This window comes from Mycena indigotica (assembly GCF_014461135.1).
Source record: "Mycena indigotica strain 171206Taipei chromosome Unknown Mind.scaff0004, whole genome shotgun sequence".
NCBI classification, from domain to species: domain Eukaryota; kingdom Fungi; phylum Basidiomycota; class Agaricomycetes; order Agaricales; family Mycenaceae; genus Mycena; species Mycena indigotica.
Genome location: NW_023503003.1, coordinates 472,476 through 485,671, shown reverse-complemented (window position 1 = coordinate 485,671; position 13,196 = coordinate 472,476). Strand labels below are relative to the sequence as shown.

The following is a 13,196-nucleotide window of genomic DNA, read 5'->3' as shown; positions in this document are numbered from 1 at the left end:
GACTCCGCTCTTCTCCTCTTGTCTTGTCTTGGTCAACTGGAAGCCCCGGTCACCCAAACATCCTTCTGTGGTGTTCCGCCCCAAGTGCTCTACCACTTCGATTCCGTTTCCGACTTCGACTCCGTCTCCGTCTCCGTCCCTTTGGTCGACACGGCACTTAACAGCTCCCTAGCAGGCGGACCCTTAGAGTTTCTTCTCTTTGGATCCTCCCCTGCTAGGTCAGCTTCATTTGTATTCGCTTACCAATGTTCAGGCTTTGGATCCTCCCCTGCTAGGACCTTGATCTCAGGCCTCCGGGGTTGCCCTTACAGCTGGATCCTTAGAGTTTCTTCTCTTTGGATCATCCCTCTGTGTATTTCCTGTAGCTTTATTCACACTTTGGATCCTCCCCTACTAGGACTCTCCTCACAGGTTGGCCCAGTATACCAGATAATTGGGTCTCCGGTGACTCTTTATGTAGAAACATATTGTTAATAGTTTGGGTGACCTCAGTGTAGCGCAGTTGTGGCTTTTGTAGTCCATAGGCCTGTGAATGGCCTAGCAGCTAAAATGCTGGTACCCGCACCTACCAAAGCAGGCCAGGCCATCGGCAGAAATGGGTGCACCCTAAAAAGTCATTTGCAGAGATGCCTTGATTAGTCGGAGAAGCTATAGAGATATGGGCTTGAAGGTCTCAGAGTAGGGCATCCACATCCAGAGAGATCTCTGAGTTCATCAGTAATCCCTGATGATCGTAACTCTAGAGAGAGAGTCCCAGAGATTGTCACAAAAATTGTAGACTAGAGACCATTGGGTGAGTGTATTCTATTTTAAAGAAAGCTCTATTTTTTATTTTATTTATTTTTAAAGAAGTATATGCCTAGGTTTTTATGGCAGCCCATGGTTAGATCAAACATATTCTTTGATTTAGCTCTGACAATATAATGACTGTAGTCAGAGAGTCATGATGATTTTATTATCCATCTTATCCCCAACCTGACTAATAATAGTACTGAAGTTATATCATGGCCTATACCATACCCCAGATCCTATTATCTAATCATGTGATATAGGAAATTTTCAAAAATCACCACTTTGAGACAGTTGTAGACTAAAGAAATCTGTTGTGACTAGTGATAAGCAGAAGAAATTTGGCTAAAAATCTCAATGTGACTGGACTGTGAGCCTGATATTATTAAGTGATTGGAATACTATTGTAAGTCAATAAATAAGTCATAAGGATTATATAGGACACAACTAGTTGATCAATGCCATGTTTATTTTTGTGCAATTTCCACAACTTTTGCCTTGCCTTTATTCATTTATTTGCAGACTATATAAACTTAATTGGTTAGTCCTTGTTTGTTTTGAATTTTCCAAACACATCAACTTCAATCAGAATTTACTTAATATTCTTGACATTACAAAGTATTTTTTTAATTTTGGAAGAACATAAAACTGGTGTAAATCAAAGAAAGTGTCCTAATCAGTACTTATGTGTGTTGGTTATATTGGTCCTATATTGGGCTAGATATGGAAAGTCTTATGTACAGAGGAAGCACCAAGCAAGGACCAAAATAATGCTGTCCAGCCCGGAGCTACAAGCTCTAGATGCATATCCGAGCTCAAAGCTCCAACCTCTAAGCACCCTCGGCAAGCTCCGAGTTTCCAATGATAACAACCGTCATACTTGACGTACCTTGCCCTTACTAGTTGAAGGCATCCCGTGACAGCCAGCGGTCTCACTCACGGTTCTGTTGGCGGAGAATGTGATGGTCGACGTTGTTGCGATGTGGATGGTGGATTCTTGGACAGAACACTGGTGCTGGTGGTAGGCGGATGTAGACGGAGGGCGCATTTGTGGAGCTGGAGCCAGAGGCGGAGGGGAACATTAAGGGGGGGAGAATGAGTCGCTGACAATACCATGGCACGCTTTTCTCTCGCTTCGGCGCGAAGAGTCAACTTCTTCAATCGCAGTGACTAGCTGAAATCAAATTCTCGAGACATAGGAGGGGGATCCGAGTCGGTTGGGCCTTTGGGAAAGGGCTGATTTCACGCAGCTGGTTACCTGAGTATTCATGCAGACTTTAGCATCAGAGATCAATTTGAATCATCTTAATGCGTACATCACTGCCCATGCTTACGCCGTATGCACATACGAGTGATCACCCACGCGTCCTGAATAGTCGATGATCATCAGCCTTGTGTGTGTACGTGTGAATACAGAACAATAAGACTCACATCCGAATTCGATGGAACATCATGGAATGTGGGCCCGCCCACTGTCCAACCGTATAAAAGCCACACTTTCTCCTCCTCCACTCCTCAGCAACAGCTCAGCCTTCCAGTGCAACCCTCCCTCCGTCTCTCCTCGCCTGCATCCACTCGCGATAACCGCGCCACGACAAGCACCGGCCTCGCGCCAACGAGCATCGCCCACCTGTCTTCCTCGCTGTCGACCTCGTCTGCGGCCCCGTAGAACAGATTGACACCGAACGCTGCGCCGCAAAGGCGTCTCCGCTTGTTCGGACATCCCGACATCGCGCCCGACGACGGGTTGTCAAGTCGCAGCGGCTAACAATCCAACAATTTTCCCCCGGCCTGTCCCCACCTCATAAACGTGTCGTCCGCCCACTGTGGACCTCCCAGTCGAGAACACATGCCGATCCAGCAATGATTGACGTAGGACGGCCAGCCGTGACGAACAACAGCGCCGTCGAGCGTGTTGTCGAAGTTTTCCAACGAGCGGAGACGAGTCCGCTGTCAGCATTCAGCGCCACTGACTTGCCCGACGTGAACGAGCCGAAACAGCGAGGGAGCAGGTGATGGGTGACGGCGAGCGCTGCTGGTGTTGGATGTGAAGTTAGTTGTTGCGTGTAGGCTGTAGAGGAGGGACGGAGGAAGGGTCTTGCTGGATAATGTGAGCTGTCGTCGAGTTCAACGAGACAATCGACGTGCCGCTTGACGTCATGGGTGCGCTTTTCGTGGCGGGTCACTGTAGCGACATTGGATAGTTGCTACAAGTGTCTGACGTGCCGCTCTTTTCGCGCCGTAGCAAGGCTTGCCGCGTTGGGAGCTGACTTGCTGCCTTTTCCGCCAGAAGAACGAGTCAGACGATGATGCAAAGGATGTTCTGCCCGACCCCAGACCCTTGCGCTACCACCGGAGCCACGACCACAAGCGCAAGGAGGTGTGGTTTCATGTGGGTGCCACTGCCGGGCTCTCGTTGAAGAAGTGCCAATGGGTCCAAGCGGGGACCCCGAGTTCGTCAGAGTATCGGTCGTAGGTCGTCCAGCTGTGGGGAATATGTGAGATGGAGAGGAAGTGGAGAAGAGGGTAGGCGTGGAGTAGAAAGTAGTCGAAATGTCAAGTAGGAATGGAATGTGAACACTGGCACTTGTCCTCGGTGGGACACTCAAAGCACTGGCGCGGACACTGAGAGGGCTCGGGGTAAGAAAGTGTAATGTATTCCTGATTGACAGGCCAGCTAAATACTGAGAAGAATAGGGGAGTAAATGAGTAATCATGTATTTGTAAGTAACTATGAGTGGGACATTCCACCCTTCCACAGTGGGGAGAACTTTGAATCTCGCCCTCGAGATCACATGCATTTGGGTGGAAAAACCACAACTTGAAAGGTAAACACAAAGAATCAATCAAAGGGACAACTTGACGACGGTATCGGAGCGTAGAGAAAGCACGGCGGAGGATTTGGACGTGAGAGTAAAAGAGGAAGCCGTGAACGTAGCGCCAACTCATCACTGGAATCCAATTCATCCAATTTTTGTGCAATCTCAATGAATAACGCGCGGAAATGCCGTGAAATGAGTGCGTCGATGAGTGTTTGGAAGAATTTAGTGAAAAGACAGGGTGAACATGGGGAATGTACGTTCATGAGTTCGATGGCGCGAGTGCAACGGTGGAGCAGCATGGGGAGAACTTTGGATGTGCTGTGGTGGTGACTCGGGAACTGGAAAGAAATCGATGGAGACGCGTGATGGCAGAGGAGCAACAGGAAGCGATGGCTCGGATGGACGTGATGCGCGATTGTATTGCGAAATTAGATGGCCGGCAACACCTCCAGCATGACGCGTCATCGGAATTGGAGAGCCATCTGGAAGAACAAGGCGTCCGCGGGAGTTAAAACAGACAAGGCCTCGACGTAGAAGTGTGTGTGTGCGTGGACAGTGTTGAAATCCAAGTGCGTGGGCATTGCTACGGGCACAAACGAAGCAGCGGTGTGAACGCGGTTTGCTCGAAGGAAGATCGGCACGAGTGGCGGTTGACATGGGAAAGGCTTGGCGCGAGAAGCTCGGCTTTATCGGGCGATCAGAGCGATTGACGTGACAAAACGGAAAGAAAGGAGTGATACTCGGCTGTGCGGTAGTCGCTATGGAGCTAATAGGAGCTGGAGAGTGTGCTTGGGGGCTCGAGAGCGTCGTGCAGGGCAATAGTGGAGGGAATTCGATGGTGGGAAGGATGTTGGAGTGCTCAGGAATGCTGTGGGAGCCGCGAAGACGATGATCCAAGCTCGTCTGATGAAGTCTCGACACGAGCGGCACAGGAGAAGGCTGAGACGGCACTGAGACCTAGAGAGGATTCGGTAGAAGAACCCTCCCTCGCGGTGGGCTCCACTGAAGAAGTGCCAATGGGTCCAAGCGGGGACCCCGAGTTCGTCAGAGTATCGGTCGTAGGTCGTCCAGCTGTGGGGAATATGTGAGATGGAGAGGAAGTGGAGAAGAGGGTAGGCGTGGAGTAGAAAGTAGTCGAAATGTCAAGTAGGAATGGAATGTGAACACTGGCACTTGTCCTCGGTGGGACACTCGAAAGCACTGGCGCGGACACTGAGAGGGCTCGGGGTAAGAAAGTGTAATGTATTCCTGATTGACAGGCCAGCTAAATACTGAGAAGAATAGGGGAGTAAATGAGTAATCATGTATTTGTAAGTAACTATGAGTGGGACATTCCACCCTTCCACATCGTTTCCTTTGTTAGAACGGTATGCCATGTATTGCAATGTTTGGTTTGAGCTGAAGACGAGCCTCATTTTGTAAACGAACAAGAAAGCGACGATCACGCACTGTCCATGTCTCCTAGTCCGCCGTCCAGAGTTTTAGCTTCCATGGGATTGCCAATCGCCCGGTTGCGACTGCCACCAACAGCCCTCAGCGCAAGAGGGGATAACGCGCCGGTTGACAGCCCTCGAGTAGCCCCTACCAAGATCATTGGCCCTGAGGCATTACGGACTGGCCAAAGCCACGGCGGCTCCTGCAAACGAGAAAGGGTGACGGTGTATGGCGGGGGGACGGGTGTGTTGCCGATGAGACGCGCCTGCCGAAACCTCGCGAGTCTTCCTCTACTTCAGGGCTGAAGACACGCCTTAGCTGGTAAACCGGGGACCGAACAACGATGACCCACCCTAGACACACGGCATCCTTTCTTCACAGCTGCTCCGCTTGCTTCCAGTCCCCTCGTGAGTTCATGCCCAGATACGGTACGCACAAAGAAAACACGTCGTGTTGTATTTGTGGGACCAACAGGAGCGCAGGCAAAGGCTCCATCGAAGAGTAGATCAAGATTACTGACGAGTCACAGTCGCGAGTCAGCAAAGTATGAATTATCGAGCAACTATAACGACGCACCCGTCTCGTCTCGCAACTCTCGCCACTCATTATGTGCGGCAAAGGCCCCCAGCCGCCACCCCGCACCGAGCGCGGACTCTGAGCTGGAATCCACACTCCCCGCGCTTGCGACATGCGGGAATGGACAACCCGACGACAAGCAAATGAATGCTGCGGCAGAAAGCAGCAAAGCTCTTGATGGCAAGTGGAGGGTAAGTGCACCTTTGTCGTGTCTGATTGAATTCCTCGAGCGTGCATATGTCGCTTATTGCCTGTGGTGACGGAGTAAAAGAAGGAGGGATAGGCATCTGTCACGGGGTAACGCCGCGCCGACAGCCGATCAGCACTCCCACGCTCCTCTGCCGCATCCACGACGACCCCAACGCGCCTCGCGCATCCAGCGCGGTACTTGGCGAATGTCTTGGCGGGTTGACACTGGTGTTTGGTGCGCCTAATGGCTTCTTCCTGATATACCTGGCTGATCTGCTCGCAGGCTTGAAAAACGGATGTCTCACTGTTGACTCGCAGTCACGACGTGTCGTTTTCGCCGTTCCGCCCATGACACTGCATCACGTCAACGTGCCTTCGCTCGCCACTTGTTTCTCCTGACCACTATGGACGAAATACCCGACGAACTTGTCGAACTCATCGCGCATTCTTCCACGCCACACGATACCGCCTGTCTGTGTCTTGCCAACAAGCGTCTCGCCACTATCTGCCGCCGTTCCTTGTACCACACCATCGAAATCGACATCTCAGACGCCGCGCGGACTGTTTCGCTCATGACTACACTCGCTGAGGCGCCTCGATGCGTAAGACTTGTGCGGCGACTCGACATGTAACTCGCCCATCTTCCATTCCACTTCCAGAATACTAATCAGCGAACAGTACTAGTATCAAATCTGTGGATCCAAATGCGCTTGGAAAAAATGACTCCTTTGGCACTGCAGAGACATGTTTGCTCGCCTGGAAGGCGTTGAAGAAAGCAGAGTGGGTGGAGATGTTGTCCGTCACCAGCGCCGAACTTGAAGGAGACATTCAAGTTGCCATTGTCATGGTTGTTTCCTCCATCATGTTCCCTCGTCTCCGATCTTGCACCATTCCGTACTCCCCCGCAATTCACTCTGCAATTCCTCGAACGTCACCAGGCAACGCTCCAGGCGCTCGCCATCTCCGACACTGTTGGAACACACATTCTGCTTGCGTATAACGCCGAAGAGAACTCGAAGATACCACAGCTCACCTTCCCCTGTCTCACGCGCTTTGCTGGGCCATCGGCACTAGCTGAAAACTGGCTACTGCATTCGCCCATCGAGCATCTGGTGATCCCCTGCTTCGCTGTGCCAGATGGCATGGTGAGAGATGTTCTGCATGTCATCAACGCCGCCAACCTCACATCATGCGCCTTCTTCGTGGACGGGTGGGACGCGGCCAGTGCGCCATTTGCCGCTCTTGCTGCCCATGCGCCAGGCATCAATATGCTCACTGTGTTTACCAATGGAGATGGTGGTGTGGAGGCGTACGAGGTACAGTACTACCCTGCCCCCAATTGAAATTGCTGAACTTTCACAGGCCTTCCTGCTGTCGATCGACCCCTTCCTTGCGCAACTGACCAGCTTGTCGACGCTGCAGCTGCCAAGCTCGGGCCGTCACGCTGTGGAGACGAACCAACTTGCGGACTCGGAGGGCACTACTTCAGAGATCACGCATCTCCGCCGCTGGGCAAAGTGCTGCCCGACTCTGATCTACGTCAGGCTCAGTAAATACTGGAGTTGGGCGGCACACATGGGCACATGGCTCAACCCGGACAAAATTGATGGGACGTGGCGGATTGGTACGGACTCGGAGGTCGGCAAGCACAAGTCCAACTCGGAGTCTGACGACGAGAGAGATGTTGCTGGTGACGCCACGTGGCACAAGCGCTTGCAAGAAGTAGAGGCAGTGATGGGTCACACTTTATCTCTCGTTTCATGCACCCTTCTATGAGACTTCCTCCAAGGTTTAATTGCACTTTTCGAATGAATATAATTGATCCTGATTTGTCTAATAACGAGCGAACGCATGGCCATATGTCATTATCTTACTCGTCAACGCAGAACGACATTAAGCGCTGCCCGTGAACACCTGCAGGAGCACCAGCGTGAGTCCGCGCACGTATAATGTCGGGCATTAGATGCGAAACAAGTCGGCTGCAATGGGAAATGGACATCACAAGTTCGACACTCGAGATCAGCGGTTCAGAAGAGCGGATCGTCAAGCCCAGTGAAATGTAGTTTTGCTGATGAAACGTTCTTGGAGGGAGATTGCAGGGGGGATGGTGCCAACATCGTTGCTTGTCAGTTGCTGTACTGGCTCCCGTCAGACCAAAGAACGACAGAGGAGAAAGACACATTTGTTCTACCAAAGCCTCTGGTTTTCGCGTTAGTCAGCGGTGCTATACACTGGCAGTTAGCGTCGAGGCCTCACCGCTGCATGTTCCAGCCGTCATGTCTGCAAGTGATAGTAGGCAAAGGAGCTTCAAGCCACGCGCATAGGATTTAGCGCTGGGGGACAGGTGTCGCAAGCAATTGGTTCAGAGAGGGCATTGGCAGTCACAGCTGTTCGTCGTTCAAGTTGTCGTTTTTCGCGTTCTCATCATCACGGCGACTTGCTGCAGGTCGGCGGGTGAATGCTCAGAAAATGCAAGGACAGTGAGCCACGCACCTGCATTCACGTATTGGCTAGCCTCCGTGGATATCGCCACCCGCTCTTGTCTTCCATCCCCAGCCAAATCCAAGTTTGGCGCAATCTTCCAGCGAATCAGCTTGGCCTCTGGATTAAAACAAGGCCATAGGCTTACCAAAGACCCAGGGCAACGCGCTCGAGGCTCCGTGGAGTACTGCGCTGGATGCGCGCGCTGCACTGCGCGTCGTCGTGGAGGCGCTGAGCAAGCGTGTGAGTGCTGATCGGCTCTCGGCTCAGCGTAACACCGTGACGGATGCGTATCACCCGTTCTTCCGCTCCACGACAAGGAGCGCATGAGCGCTCTGTATGGGCGGCCCCGACGCGATGCGCTGCCCTGCAACTAACTTGGAAAAGTGTAGAGTCGTTTGCGCTGGGGATAAAGAGCTCTGCCGGGTGGCGTAGCGGACAAAGGTGCGTGCTCGACGCCTTTCCTGCTCGCATTCTCAAAAACAGGCCAATAGACAGACCACTGTGATTCTATGTGAATTCCACGGCTCCACTTCAATTCCTCCCGCTGGTTGGCTCACATTCCACTCCCTGAGCTTCTCCGTCGCGACAATCGGATTCGCTGCTTCCCTCACCGCCCAGTGCTCCCATCCCTGCCGTGTCTTGTCGTCAGCCCAAAGAATACCGCAAGGTAATGCCTACATCATCATCGCGGAGCGAACGCTGGTGCCCATCGCGGTGCGGCTCGCAGACTCAAGCCGACACGCGGACTCGCGCCAATTGGACTTGATGGACACCCTGCGAATCTCCGAGTCCGCTGAGTGAGCAGTGTCGCGGGACATCTCGAGAAAGGTGAGCATTGCGTCGATGCTCCTCAGCGCCGTCGTTGCTTGCAGTCGAAGGAGGAATGGGCTGTCGAATCCTCTCGTGCCTAATGGGAGCGGCTCATCGTCGCTGTCAAAGTCAGTCGTCGCCGCTTCGCTCGGTGCATGCGAGTAAAGATCTGGTCAATGGCTGATGCTAGAATCGCCTCCAAGTCTCCATGTTCGACTTTGATCTTTTCAAGCGCGTTGCCAACGAGCTGTGAGCCGCAGGGTGAGCGGCATAGCGGGCCAAGGTAACCTCAACTGAAACGGACTGGTCCTAATGGATGGTTAGCAGAGCATACTAATCGAAGAGATGCTAGCTTGAAAAACATGACCAACGCTTCAACATCCCGCTGCCCGAAATCGGCCCAGTCTATACTGACCTGCGCAATGAGCAAGCGGGCCAGAGACGTGCCATGCTGCAACGAATGTGATGCCGCTTGGATTCGTGTCGCTGGATGGAGTTGCGATTCTGTATGTTTCGTACCCCACTTGGAGTCACCTCGTCACACAGGTCCACGTGTAGCCCACGTAATGTGTGATTGACATTCCGCTTCTTGCTCTTGACGCTCATGAGTCAGATTCCACAGACGCCCACCCTTGAACAAGTGCCGCTATGGTGCAAAGTAAGTTATCATCCTTCAACAAGCCGCTACAACTGGCTCAAAACCGTAGCAAATCGCTCTGGCCGCCTGCTCTCCGACGTGCTCCGTCCCTGATTTCAATCGATTTCTCCGCGTATGGACGGAAGCAAACCCTACAGTACGCTCCACACTACTTCCTGTGCTCTTATATGTCTTTGATCCCGCTCGAATTCCTTCGCCAGTGGCGCTGGAGACTGGTGCAGCTGGATACCCTCTTGCGATGGCCTGTGTGCGTCGGGTCTGGCGAGCACTTGTGCAATTATCCTTTAACAAGACAGAGGACCCGAACGGCATCATGATGGACCTAGTTCAAGTCGTTGTTCCTTGGTACGACTTCTTCAACACCTTCCATGCTTCTCTCGACATCCCCATCAATGACAATGTTGGCACACAAATAAGCGCCACCCAGCTTCGTGCCGAGCTCCTTCATGGCTTCATACGCTTCATGAACTCATTACACTCTCGTGACCCCCAGAGTGGGCCTTTCCAGTCGTGGGAAACCAGGCACGAGCAGTTTCTTTCGACACCCCGATGGCTGCATCTTGTTATGCAGGCATGGATGCTGTTCATGTCCGAGCTTGCACATGTCAAAGGGCATCCCGCTCTCGAACCCATCACCACCTGTGTTCAGCTTCTGCCCCAGAATGCCGACCGTGGCCATCTATCGGAAATCATCAACAGCATCGATGGGAGTTTGAAGGGTCTGTTCACATTTCTCAAGGCTCATCTCCGCGTTGTCCGGTCTATACTACCGCTGGGCAACCCCGCGACATTGATAGCCCTATTTTATCCCCTGGGCCTATTCAAGATGCTGCATGTTCTCTCAGCAATGACATCGGAACCGGAATCACCACCTGCACTCATCAACCTGGCAAGTCACACGATCGCAGACGAACTATACTCGTGCCGTCTGGCGGGCGATCTTCTCCCTATGCTGACCATCTTGTATGGGGTCCAACCACCACACCCGGACGTCCATCATGCTCTGTGGGCAGAGACGGTGCGCCTGATGCTGGAAGTGGTCGATATCATGATGCGCACCCATCCACGTGTGATTCGCTATGCGCTGAGGCAGGACCTCCTACGGCATGTGCTTCCGTGCGTGCGCCTTCTACCCGATGATGCCATTCTCGCTGCATTTTCCAACATATTCTCACTGCTGATTCCCGCTGCATTGCTCCACCGGAGTGTGCTCCCTGCGCTTGCTATTAGCATAGAAGTCCTGGAGGCTGAGACTGCTCAAAAGCCGCTGTTCCAGCTTATAAAAACGTCAACCCTTGGGCCCATGTGGACGAAGATGACGGGGCTTGTTGGAGACCACCACAAGATTTTCCTCAGGTGTGAAATGCCTGCAGAGGTCAACCAGTTCTATGGCCACGACCATTATCGTGCATGTGATAATCCAGTTTGTGGTCTAATCAAGGATGCATCTGAGTTCCGCCGATGTTCGGGCTGCCTCTCCCGCTTGTACTGCTCGCGGGAATGCCAAAAGACCGACTGGCGGGATGGCGGCCATCGAAACGGTTGTGCAATATCAAGAGCTAAATATACATGTGTGTATGTTTTCTCCCTGTCCTACCTTACCAAACTAATATGACCAAGTGCTACACCAGACATTTTCCAAGAAGCAGCTGGGAATCTTCCGCATCGCTCTTCAATACTTCTACGAGCGGATGTTGCCAACACTCCACTGCAACAGAGAGGCCAACAAATGGTTTTACTCAACTGGGCCGGATGCTGGCGAACCTGACGACTATGTCACAGTTGTGGATTTCACGCGTGGACTTCCAGCCTACGAGGGGAACGTGTGGACGTGGTCCATGCGGGACCCGGAGTCGCACGCCAAACTACTGCAGGACAACCCGGATCTGGATGTGTGGCGTGACCGTGCGCAGCGGAGCCGTGGGCGCCTTCTGCTATATGTGATCAGTGTGTCGATTGGCCCGGAACGCACCATGGCTATCCTCATCCCGCTGCGCATGAACATGTCATTCCTTGGCGACATGGCAGCGCGTTTGACGCGGCGCCTCACACGTCGAGAAGGGGGCATGGCAGCAGAGCTGCTGCAAATTCAGCGGGCGTTCATCGATAGTGCTGATAGGTGGCCAAAGAAGTTGCTTGATATATTCCAATACTAGCCTATAGCTATGTAAGCAGAATGATTTCCAAAATTTCAGTAGGCGGCGCAGTTCTCCTTGGTACCTCCATGGATGAATAAGTATCAATGAAAATTCGTCTTCTGCGGATGTGCCGCGGTGTGAAAGTCCCGCCGCTAGCCCGTGTTAGGTCATCACTAGTAGGCCTGTAGGTTCGAACTACGCTATGCAGAACGTCAGTTAGAACTCAGATCGAAAGGCGATAATCCTGTGCACCTGCTAGCCCTTCCAGTGGCCTTTGGCCGCTCCTGGCTTCTAAGTTCTCGTGACGTGGAGTTGTACATATGCCTGGGAACTCGTAAGCCAGGGTTGACCAAGAGCTGTAAAGTACTCACATAGCTTGACTGCCAGCTTCCGCGGGGTCCGCTTGCCGCAAACACCCTTCGATTGCCTTGACGCTGTCGTTAATGCCAGTGTCGCAGCAGCGGACACATACAGAGCCCTCTGTGCCCCCTTCCGTAGCCAGCTGCGCCCATCTCTCCGCCAAGCCAAGACATGTTGGCTATGCCGCGCGGCATAGAAAGTTGGGTCGTGCTGGATAGCATGAATACCGCGCCAGGCAAAGGTCTGGCTCATCTCGTCATTCAGTCCAGATAAGTAAACCTCACCCAGCGGAAAGAGACCACTACGCACCTTACTGTCCCAATGGTCTCTTCCGCCGAGTCTCCCGCTGTGCCCATTATCTCGACCAGCTTTTGCGTGGGCGCAATCTTCCCGTGAATTAGCCCACATTGTAGATGAAACCAAGGCTATATACGCACCAAACACCCATGCCAGCCTGCTTGAGCATCCGTCCAGTACTGCGCTGGATGCGCGCGCTGCATTGCGCGTCGTCGTGGAGGCGTTGAGAGAGCGTGTGAGCGCTGATCGGCTTTCGGCTCGACGTGACACCGTGACGGATGTGTATCACCGGTTCTTCCGCTCCACGACGACGAGCAAGTGAGCGCTGTGTGTGCACCGCATTCGGCGGCTTTGACGAGGATTCGCGCTGGCTGCTCGTCACAAGATTGACAGAGGCTCTTACCAGCTCCACTCTGGTGCCAAAGGATAGAAGGATGGCATTCCCGGATACGATGCAGGGATAATGACGCTGATCGGACTGGTACGTGGAATACCGCATATGCATGACCGCTTATGTGCGTTAATGTTGCTGTCTAGCTTGCTCGACGAGCTGCCGTTCCTCCGCCTCGCCAGCTATCCGCCACCAGGTCAAGAGCATCCCCTTCGCTCCAGCATCGACTTATGCCAGCGCGTCCAACA

The 13,196-nt window shown here is 52.8% G+C and overlaps 3 protein-coding genes across 3 annotated transcripts; 1 reads left to right on the top strand and 2 right to left on the bottom strand.

The window, feature by feature from the left end:
- Positions 1-6,214: 6,214 nt before the first annotated feature.
- MIND_00410600 (uncharacterized protein) lies at positions 6,215-7,586 on the top strand (the record flags this gene model as incomplete). Its single annotated transcript, XM_037360928.1, has 4 exons — positions 6,215-6,438; positions 6,489-6,556; positions 6,618-7,126; positions 7,173-7,586. The coding sequence occupies 4 exons, from the start codon at positions 6,215-6,217 to the stop codon at positions 7,584-7,586; spliced, it is 1,215 nt and encodes a 404-aa protein (XP_037221220.1).
- A 94-nt stretch (positions 7,587-7,680) lies between these two features.
- Positions 7,681-8,088, bottom strand: MIND_00410500 (uncharacterized protein; the record flags this gene model as incomplete). Its single annotated transcript, XM_037360927.1, has 2 exons — positions 7,681-8,009; positions 8,067-8,088. The coding sequence occupies 2 exons, from the start codon at positions 8,086-8,088 to the stop codon at positions 7,681-7,683; spliced, it is 351 nt and encodes a 116-aa protein (XP_037221219.1).
- A 4,007-nt stretch (positions 8,089-12,095) lies between these two features.
- Positions 12,096-12,790, bottom strand: MIND_00410400 (uncharacterized protein; the record flags this gene model as incomplete). Its single annotated transcript, XM_037360926.1, has 6 exons — positions 12,698-12,790; positions 12,570-12,646; positions 12,373-12,507; positions 12,272-12,327; positions 12,153-12,224; positions 12,096-12,100 (listed from the first exon to the last, which is right to left on the bottom strand). Exons 1-6 carry the CDS (start codon positions 12,758-12,760, stop codon positions 12,096-12,098), a joined length of 408 nt encoding a protein of 135 aa, XP_037221218.1. The 5' UTR covers positions 12,761-12,790.
- Positions 12,791-13,196: the final 406 nt, after the last annotated feature.